Raw genomic sequence first — 10,516 nt, 5'->3', positions numbered from 1 at the left:
ATGATATCCTTCTCCAGGGACTGATCCCTCCCAACAATATGTCCAAAGTTTGAGAGATGAGGTTACTAAGGAGCTCTGCCCCACCACGGCTCCTCCCACCTGCTCTGGGGAATGAAAAACGCCAGGTGGAGACTGAGATGTTGCAGGGTCGTTTATTGAAACCAGGTGAGTCATCCATTAACTGAGAAGGTGCGCTATGTTCCAGACTCCCAAACGCCTCCCTTGGGCTAGGCATGGCTGTCCTGTCCTCCCAATCTCCTCCTGGTGACGAAGGGCCTCTGCTGCCTTCAGGAGGCAGTGGTGAACCACAGCGTGAGGGGGACTCAGGTGAGGGTTTGGGTTGGGGGTTAATGGTGAGGGTAGGGCTGTGGGTGAGTTTGGAGGTGAGCAAGAATTGAGCTGGTATTTAGGTACAAGGAGGATTAAGGATGACCAGAGCAAAGGATAAGCTACACCAAATGCTCCCCTCAGGATGGTGACCCTCCATGGGGTCATCATGGATTCCTGGGCTTGGGAAGTGATTAAGGACATCTGCCCCCAGCCCTCCCCCCCCTCCTACCCACCTCTCACAAAGCAGACACTCCAAGCAGACTCTACATTGCTACAGGAGGCTTGTCCCCACCTCTCCCTGGATCCTGGGTCCCAGGTGGGTGGGGGTGGGGTCCAGGGGCCTAACCCTGGAATCCCAGCTCCTTGTACTTGGCCGCGATGTCATTCCGGAACAACTCCAGGGCCTTGCCCATAGCTCCCTGGGCTTCGGCGCTAAAGTCCCCACCATGCTTGCTTTTCAGGACCTGGATGATGGCTTCAGAGATGAACTGCAGGGACAAAGGACAAGAAGGTCACCACTGGGAAAAGCCAGGGCTTGCTCTAGGAGCACTTTGCTCAGAAGCAGTTCTGAGTGAGCTCCACAGGTTAACTCCTTCCTCCCCACAAGCTCCTGTGGCAGGTACTACTACAATCCCCACTTTACAGATGGGGAAAATGAGGCACAAAGAGGCTAGCTGTGTGCCCAAGGTTACGTAGCCGGAAAGGGGCAGAGCTGGGATTTGAACCCACGTGTCAACCCTGTGCCACTACCCTCTGCTACCATTCAGGCTTGGGGGGTGGGGGCTGCAGGAAACCGGAAATGCTCAGATTCCTGGGCTCTATCAAAGATTTTTTTAAAATCCATTTGCATGTGTTAATGACAGTGCTGTAAGAGAGAGTTTGGAATCCGAGGCACTTGGTGTGTATAAGGAGAGCAGTCTGAACTCCATTTTAAAGTCTTAACCTGAGTCTGGAATCCACGTGGAATGTTAAAGCTGTCTTGGTCTCATCTTCATGCTGGCCTGCTTGTATTCCCTAAAGGAGACATTCTTCTCCTTCTGAGGTCTGGAAGGTACAGGGTGTTACAAGCTACACCCAGAGGGTCTTTCCTGTGGCCAAATAGATGGGAGATGTGATCGCTTGTGCCGGAGGGGTCTTGATGCCCCACATTCTCAATAAATAATGGATCCCCAGAAACCATTTTACCATCAGGTTCCCAGAAGACCCTGTCCTTCCCTTGTCCTGTGGCGTCCTGTGATAAACTGAAGAAAAGGCCCCTTAATCAGTCATAATGTTGTTAAATGCCGTCAAGTCAGTTCCTATTCATAGCAACCCAGTATAGGGTTTCCAAGGAGCGGCTGGTGAGCTTGAACCTCTGACCTTGTGGTTCAAACTGACCTTGCAGTCCAGTGCATTAACCCACAGCACCACACCAGGACTCCCACCTATGTGTCACCCACCTATCTCTGCTAGGTCCCCACAGTTAGCTATCTCGCCTTCGACTCCCCTGATTGTCTTTCAGCCAATTATGATTTTATAACTTTTAGTTCCTGCTCTGAACAGACAGAAAAGTTTTCCCTCTCATTGTCCGGCCCAGTGGCCATTTTCACGCTCTGAATTTGGACGTCTTCCGGGTCCGTACTGTGTTTGGACTTTTAATAAACCTCTTCATTGTACTTTAACAGAGTGTGACTTTTTCACTGTGGGACAGTATGACCACTGCTCTCAAGACCTTATTTTGGGGAAGTATCATTGTTTCTCTGGTAGCGTAGTGGTTACGATTCGGGCTGCGACCCTTAAGGTCAGCGGTTTGAAACTACCAGCCACTCTGCGGGAGAAAGATGAGGCTTTCTACTCCTGTAAAGATTTACACCCTCGGAAACCCTGTACAGGGTCGCTATGGGTCGGAACCGACTCGACGGCACTTAACAACAACAAAAACATCATTGTTTCTGGGTCAAGCACAGAAATCTTGGTGGGAGGGAAGGAGAGGAAGAGGAGAGAGGCAGGGAAGGCTTTCTGTTAATGCATGCCAACATTGCCACTGGCTTCAAGATCCACAATCCCATCACCAGGAACATGGAGCTGGGAAACAGACGATGGAGAGAATGTGAGGCTGTTTTAAGGATCAAAAGACCTCATGGATGTAAAATTGCCAATATGCTTTTAGTCCCTGGGTTACACAAACAGTTAAGTACTCAGCTACTTACGGAAAGATTGGTAATTCAACCTTACCCAGAAGGGCCTCAGAAGGTAGGCCTGGCAAACTTCCAAAAAGTCACAGCCTTGAAAACCCAATGAAGCCGTTTTACTCTGCTCATGGGGGTCCCTGTGAGTCAGAATTCACTGATGACAACTCACAACACAATCTCACATCACCAGGGTTCAGAAATACAAGAGTGTCAAGTTCTGCTCTTTATGTGTTCATGTCCTAGTCGGGGGAGATGGCTGGGTAAAGAAATACGCCAACGAGGGCTGTCAGGTGAGCAACTAAGCACCTTGTGGCCTGGGGGCCAGAAAATAGGAGGCAGCTTCTGAACTGGAGGGTGAGTAGGGTTTTACCAAGAGAAGAGGGGAGGGCAGGGGCCACAGCCCCACAGACTCAGGACTGGCTTGGCACAGGAGTCTCCTGATATGAGTGGGGTGGGTGGGCAAGATTGTGGGGTGGTGACTGGATAATGCAGGGAAGTGGTGGTGGTGGTTGATGGGAGACTAAGATCCTGGGCTCTGGACTGCCATAAATCTGACTTTACTTCCTGGGGTATTCACTGTGTGACCTTGGGCAAACTACATAACTTCTCTGATCCCTCAGTTTTCAAATCTGTACAATGGGGATGAGAATGGTACTGCCTGGGGCACAGACTGCTAATTGCTTACATAACATTCATTGTCCTTTTCTTCCTTGGCCACAGAATACTGGTGTCATTAGGGTGACAATAGACCTCATTTCCCAGCTGTAGGATAAGCAGTAGATGGCAAGGTCGGTTTGAGCCACAAGATTAGTGGTTTGAACTCACCAGCCACTCCTCGGAAGCCCTATATAGGTCGCTATGAGTTGGAACCAACTCGACTTCACTTAATAACAACAATAACATGCAAATAAAGACTTGTAAATTAGTTCTGACCAATGAGATGTAAATTAAACATATTGGGTGAGATTTCTGGGGAAACTCCTAAAAAGAGAGCCTTCTTCTCTTCTTCCTGCTTCCTGTTTGGAATATGGAGCAGATGGCAGGAGTTCTAGCAGCCATCTTGGGCCATGAGGCAACTGTAAGACGACATAATGCAGTAAGGACTGCAGTCCAGAAACAATGAGCCTGGGTCTCAAATGACTGGTACTACCACACCAGCGCCCACCTTTGAACAGTTTTTAGGTGAGAGGGAAAAAAAGACATTGAATGCAAGTCCTAACCTTGTGTGAATTCCACAGGGTGATCCAGGTGAATGCTTGCCCAAGCCGATCCTAACTGGTAGCTGTCACCCTTATCTTCACCGTCATTACTGCCCCAACCTTCCTGTTGTTCCTACTTCAGAGGAGACCTCTTATCCATAAGCCCCTCTTCTCTCCAGCCCCTCCTCAGACCAGTTACAAGGAGACTTCTCAGCCCCTCTCAGGAGGTTCAAGCCAATTGCATGTGCTTGAGAAACTTAAGGCTTGTCACCTATAAAGGTTCTAGAACTAACAGAGTCAGTCTGCTGGCCACCCCACTGAAGAACTGAGCAAGAGTCACTAGATTTCTGTCCTATGGATATTTCAGACTCCAAACCACACAGGACGTAGGAGCTGGGATTCTGGAGTAATGGAGACTTGAGTTGGAATCCTGACTCTGCTGCTGACAACGTCTATGACCCTGGACTAGTTAGTTACTCCCCCACTCTATGCCTGAGTTTCCTCATCTGGTCTCTACCCATGGAGAGATGGAGTCCTAGTGTAGAATAAGCACTAGACTGATAATCGCAAGGTCAGCAGTTCAAACCCATCAGCCACTTGTTGGAAACCTTATACAGGGTCACTATGAGTCAGAACCAACTCAACAGCATGAATGTGTCCCCAGTAGTCTCCCCTCTTCCTTGGGAACTGTATGCTAATTTTATTTGAGGAAGAAATGTGCTTTTCCTCAATGAGGAAGAAGGCAAAGTGGGTGACATCCCCATTTTACAGATGAGGAAACGGGCACAGAGGTAGTGACAAGGTAGTGACTGAGCTAAGACTCAGACCCAAACCTCATCCCCTCAAAGGCCTCACCCCATTCCCCTCCTCCATTCTCTGCCCACCCTGTCCTTGCCCCTTACCTCCAGGTACTTGACGGGAATCTTGTGTTTGGTGGCGTGGGACTGGGCCAGGGGCTTAAGCTCCGCATCATGCTGCCCCTTCTTCTTGAGGATGCCCCCCAGTGCCGTGAGCACGGTGGTGCCGTGTTTCTTCAACTCCTCAGAGGCCTTCATCTCATCCTCTGACTTCAGGTGTTTGAACTTGTCAAACTTCTCCAGGGTCTCGGGATGACCCTTAAAGAGCCTATGGGCACAGGAGACTGGAGTCACAGAGGCTGGCTGCACAGTGGGTTTGGAGGCAGCCAGAGTGGAGTTCAAGTCCCAGCTCTCCCTGCTTCCCAGCTGGGTGAGATTGGGCAATGAACTCGTCCACCTTTCTGTGCCTCTCCTTCGTCATCTAAGGAATGGGGACACCAGCAGTCTATCTTAAGCAGCGTCGTGGGGATTAAAGGATATAGTATATGCTGGGGGTCTAGCACATGGTAAATTTGTGTCAATGTTACTATTTTTTCCTCTTTCTCTTCTCTCCTACTCCTCTTTCTCATGGAATAAACTGTATGAAATAGGTAGGTCCCAGGGTAGAACAAATAGTTGATGCTCGACTCTAACGCACATGTGGTTTGAATCCACTCAGCAGCACCGTGGAAGAAAGGTCTGGTGATCTGCTTTTGTAAAGGTTACAGTCAAGGAAAGCCTACGGAGCGGTTCTACTCTAACACATGAATTGGAATCGAGATGGCAACAGGTTTATACAGCAGGTACTGTTCTACGGACAAGGACAGAGAAAGACGAAGTCACCGGCTGGTGTCTTCACTCTGGCAGTCTAGCTTCATATGTACACTCTTGGGGACAGCTCTTGCTTTATTATCCATATCCAACGATACTTATTTACATATCTGATGCACACACACAAATGTCTCAGCCATGTCCAGAGTCACACGCATCAGTGTACACATAGATGTGTATGTTCACATGTGCACAAACACAGACACACAAACAGGTACTCATCAATGTCTCCCGAGCACACACCCATACGATCATGCATGCATACATGAGCACAGGTCCACAGCATGGACAGAGAGCAATTGCTCTTCTTCAGAATGTCCGGGTCTGCCCACAGCCATATCCAACGTCACACCTCACCCCAGGGCCTGTCCAAAGTCTCATGAGTCACTGACAGCTCGTCTCTGGCACCCTTCACCCAAGGGTCCCAAGCTCCTGACTATTATTAACTGGTGACAATGATCCGTGTACTCCTGCCTGCCTGACAGATGGAGACCTGGCACCGCAGACAAAGGCCTGAGGTCAGGACGCTGGGAGGACACTGCCTGGGGCAGGAGAGGGCTAAGGACCTGGACCTGGACCTGGACCCAGACCTGCCAGGGAACTGGTCAACATAGATATTTGAGGGTTCCCCTTCCCCAGAAGTCTGAGGAAAGGACAATGGACTGAGAAATACGGAAGCTGGATCTGCTCCAGCTCTGTCTCCAATGTGCTGTGTGACATGAAAAGAGCCATTCACCCTCTCTGTGTCTCAGCTTCTTGTTGTTGTTGTGATGTGCCGTGGAGTCGGTTCTGACTCATAGTGACCCTGTACAGGGTTTCCAAGGCTGTATATCTTTACGGGAGCAGAACGCCTTATCTTTCTCCTGCGGAACAGCTGGTAGTTTCAAACTGCTGACCTTGTGGTTTGCAGCCCGATTCGTAACCACTATGCTACCAGAGCTCCTTGTGTCTCACTCAGCTCACTTGTCTGTAAACCAAAGGGTTGGTCTAGATGATTTCTCAGTCTCCAAATGTTAAGGCTCCCCACCCTCACCCTCCGTCTACCCTCTACTTTCAACCACCAGTCACAGTAGGAGCTCCAACTTGGTTTTCAACAGTCCAGAGGACTTGGGCTAGTTCACCTGCCTCCCCTAGTCTATCTGCTTCCCTTGCCCCCCAAGTCTCACAACCTGAAGCCCCCAGAGCAGCCATAGGAGGCTACCTTCCCAGATTTGCCAGACAGCAGCTACCTAGAGAATGAGTAGACAGAAAGCCCTCACTCTGTGGAAATGGGCACTGGGTCTGTCCACTAATGTTTCATAAATACACACTTGCTTCGCATGTTCCTCTTCATTCCTGTTGTCAACCTGCCCAGTTTACCTGGAAGGCCCCCAGGCAAGTCAGAAGGCATAAAGGTCATTTCCCTGCTGTCCTCTGAGCTGAGACCCAACTGGGCATCCAGACAGAAGACTGAGGACTCACTCAGATCTGTGAAGACCCTCTCTGTTCTAGAACAAAAGAACCAGAGTGGCAATGGGCAAACATCTGTCACTTAGTGAGATTGTGGGGCCATGTATATAGTGACCAAGAGCAGGGATGCTGGCTCTCAGCTGCCTGGTTTGAAGTCCAGCTCCACGCTTCCTTGCTGTGTGGCATTTGGGAAAGTTCCTTAACTTCTCTGTGAAATGTTGTTGTTATGTGCCGTGGAGTCAGTTTCTACTCATAGCGACCCTGCACAGGGTTTCCAAGGCTGTAAATCTTTACAGGAGCAGAATGCCTCATCTTTCTCCCGCGGAACTGCTTGTAGTTTCGAACTGCTGACCTTGAGGTTGGCAGCCCAACTCGTAACCACTACGCTACCAGAGCTCCTTTGTGAAATGTAGATGACAATAATAATATCTACATCACAGAACTGTTGTGAGGCTTACATGAGCCTGTGTGAAGCAATTAGTATGTGCTGTATAAATCGTGGCTGTCTTCCTCTACCTCATCACCATTATCACCATCATTTCATCATCTCCACCATTATCAGCAGCAGCAGCAGCCCCATAACCATCCCTACCATCATCTCCATCATCCTCGTCTCGTCCATATCATCACCATCATCATCATCATCACCATCATCATCACCATCATCATCATCACCATCATCATCACCATCATCACCGTCATCATCACCATCACCGTCACCGTCACCATCGTCATCATCATCACCATCATCATCACCATCACCATCATCACTGTCACCATCATCACCGTCATCATCACCATCATTATCACCATCACCATCACCATCATCACTGTCACCATCATCACCGTCATCATCACCATCATCATCACCATCACCATCACCATCATCATCATCACCATCATCATCATATCACCATCATCATCACCATCATCATCATCACCATCATCATCACCGTCATCATCATCATCACCGTCACTGTCACCATCGTCATCATCATCACCATCACCATCATCACCATCACCATCACCATCATCATCACCATCATCATCACCATCACCATCATCACCATCATTATCACCATCATCATCACCGTCATCATCACCGTCATCATCACCACCATCATCATCACCACCATCATCATTACCATCTTCGTCATCTTTAGGATCGGGAATTTTAGGTTCTGCCTATAGCTGCCACTAACTGGCTGAGACACTCGGGCTGTTTCCTCCCTATGACATGAGGAGTATTGTCCATGAACAATGGTTTTCAAAGCTTCAAAATCCTTTGTTCAATCAAGAGCAAAAATAAATGAAACAGAAAAGGAAAGGCATGAGCTTGGAGCCCACTCAGCAGTCTACCTCTGGAGCCAAAGTCTCCAACTGATCTTTCAGCTCTTATGTCCTAGAACTCCAAAATCATGTACTTGCAGTAAAGACCTCACATTTTGCCAGCAGACTTGGGTTAACAGGATCATCTTCCTTTTATAATCAGAGGATTTAGACACAAGACCTTTCCAAGGTCAGTACAAAAGCCCAGGCTCAGCATCATAAAGAGAACCACATGGAGGCATTTGAAGCCCTGGGAATTAGCATTGTCTTCCCTCCCCAACAAGGAAGCCATTGGCATGGCCTCTGCCCACATGTAGCTAAGATGTGATAGAGTATTGGCACTCTGGGGCCTTCCAGGAGCCAGAAGTGTTGGGCATTATGTCTCCTGGTACCTGGCCCCTGGCCCCCTGGCAGCCCTCTCTTATCCATCCTGGATGGGAGGAAATGTTTCTCCGATGACATAACATCCTAAGGCTCTTTAAGACACTAGTGACTGCCTCAGGTTGGCAGCCCCCAGATCACCTCATAAAGCTTCCTGCTCTGCAAACTCTAATTTTCCCCTTGACCTTCAACACCATGCCTCCACTCCAAAAACAAGAACAGATCATGGGCTCAGAGAATCCCTGAACATAAGAACTGAAAGGCATCTCAGAGACCAGTAGACAGTCCCTCATGCAAGCAGTAGGGAGATAGGACCCAGAGGGGTGAAGTGACTTATACAAGGTCACACAGCAAATGAGTGGCTGAAGACTTGATATCAACTGGGGGACAGCCTGTCAGGGACTCAGGGTATCCAGTCAGGAGATAGCCCTGGCAGCCAGTTAACAGAGACAAGAGGAGAAAGAGAGAGGGAACACTCCAAGATGCCAGTCAGTAGAGACCTTGACCTGAAAGTCTTAAACCTCATATAATAGATTCAAGGACTTGGCCACTCTCCCCAGGCAGACAGGAGCTGGAAAAGGGCAAAACCTAAGAGAGACAGAGAAGGCAACTGAATGGAGACAGGAAAAGTCTGTAAGTTAAACCACCAAGGCCAATCCATCCACCTGGGACAGCCCCAGGCCTACTTCCTCCCAGGTACAGTGAAGTTGGTCTGATTCTTGGCCAGAACTGACCCAGAGCTTTTGAGAAGGAACCAGGAGGAAAGGACAGCCTCCCACCATTTGGGGCAGAAAGCAACAGAAAATGAAAGCCTTCAGCTATTCTCTACTCACAAAATCAGAATTTGGTTTTCTTTATTTTTGTGTTTTTTCTTTCAGGAACTCTTTACTGTAGGAACTTGGAGACTACACTATTATGAACTTCCAACTTCAAGACATACTCAAGACGAAAGGACACTAAGGAGCCTCTGACTTCTTTTCTCTAATTCCAAAACCTTGAGAGATTCCTAGCGTGTGCATTGTCTTCTAGAACTCACCGTATACCCAGAATGCTGCCAAGCCATTTAAATACATCATCTTATTTAATTCTCACTTTCACTTTGTGTAGTGGCCATTAGAATTCCCCCCAATGTACAGGAGAGGATGTTGAGGCTCAGAGAAGTTGCATAACTTTCCAGTGGTCACACAGCTGCTCAATGGCAGGGCCAAGACTACAGCCAGACCTGCATCACCTCAAAGGCCATGTCTTAACCTTGACCGCTTATGGCTTGTGACTGGGAAATGTCCTTCTCCTCTCAGGTCCTTCTTGTCCTCCTCTGTTAATGAGGTGTCTGGACCAGATCTCTCAGGATCCCTGTTAACTCTGACCATTGCCAGGATCCCTCTTTGTGGGCTCTCGGCACTGAAGGTCTGATCCTCAAGTGTCAGGGGAAAGCTGGAAATGGGTCCCTTTTCCGGTCTCTGACTCAAACTTCTGACGCCTCAAAGCAAAGGAGAAGCAAGTAGGGGCTTTAACAGTCTAACTAACACAGGCAGCTGGTCAACCCTGGGGCTTACTTTCCACCTTGTAGCTGAAAACCCTTGACTTTTGGAGGGTGGATTACAGAATCTCTTCCTTTTACCTGATGAGGACTTCCTGCCCATGGCTCGGAATGTCGGCCTCCACTTTCCCCCAGATATTCAACACCAACTGCCATTCTCCGTCGCTGAGCCCCATGCTGTGGTCTGAAGAAGACAAAAAGAGCAAGTGTAGACTGAATGGGTGTCCAGTCTAGCCCCAAAGGGGTTTTATACCTTCCTTGAGACAGGTCAGCTGACAGCTCTTTCTCTCTCCCTCCCTCTCTCTCTCTCTCTTGCAACGTCTAACCTTTTCCTTTCTCTAACTCTCACATGGAAGCTATTTGGGGCAATACCATTGTAGGACAACTCAGGTCACAGAAGGGGGGTAGGTTGGGCAATGGTCTGGACTATCAGAGGTCAACAGAAAGAGC

General features: G+C 48.8%; 1 protein-coding gene across 1 annotated transcript; it reads right to left on the bottom strand.

The window, feature by feature from the left end:
• Positions 1–671: 671 nt before the first annotated feature.
• Positions 672–10,306, bottom strand: MB (myoglobin). Its single transcript, XM_006865228.1, has 3 exons — positions 10,148–10,306; positions 4,603–4,825; positions 672–818 (listed from the first exon to the last, which is right to left on the bottom strand). The coding sequence occupies exons 1-3, from the start codon at positions 10,240–10,242 to the stop codon at positions 672–674; spliced, it is 465 nt and encodes a 154-aa protein (XP_006865290.1). The 5' UTR covers positions 10,243–10,306.
• Between the last annotated feature and the right edge of the window lie 210 nt (positions 10,307–10,516).

Source organism: Chrysochloris asiatica, unplaced genomic scaffold (assembly GCF_000296735.1).
Source record: "Chrysochloris asiatica unplaced genomic scaffold, ChrAsi1.0 scaffold00076, whole genome shotgun sequence".
In the NCBI taxonomy this organism is placed as follows: Eukaryota; Metazoa; Chordata; class Mammalia; order Afrosoricida; family Chrysochloridae; genus Chrysochloris; species Chrysochloris asiatica.
The sequence above is the reverse complement of the archived record's forward strand: the minus strand, read 5'-3'. Positions and strand labels throughout refer to the sequence as shown.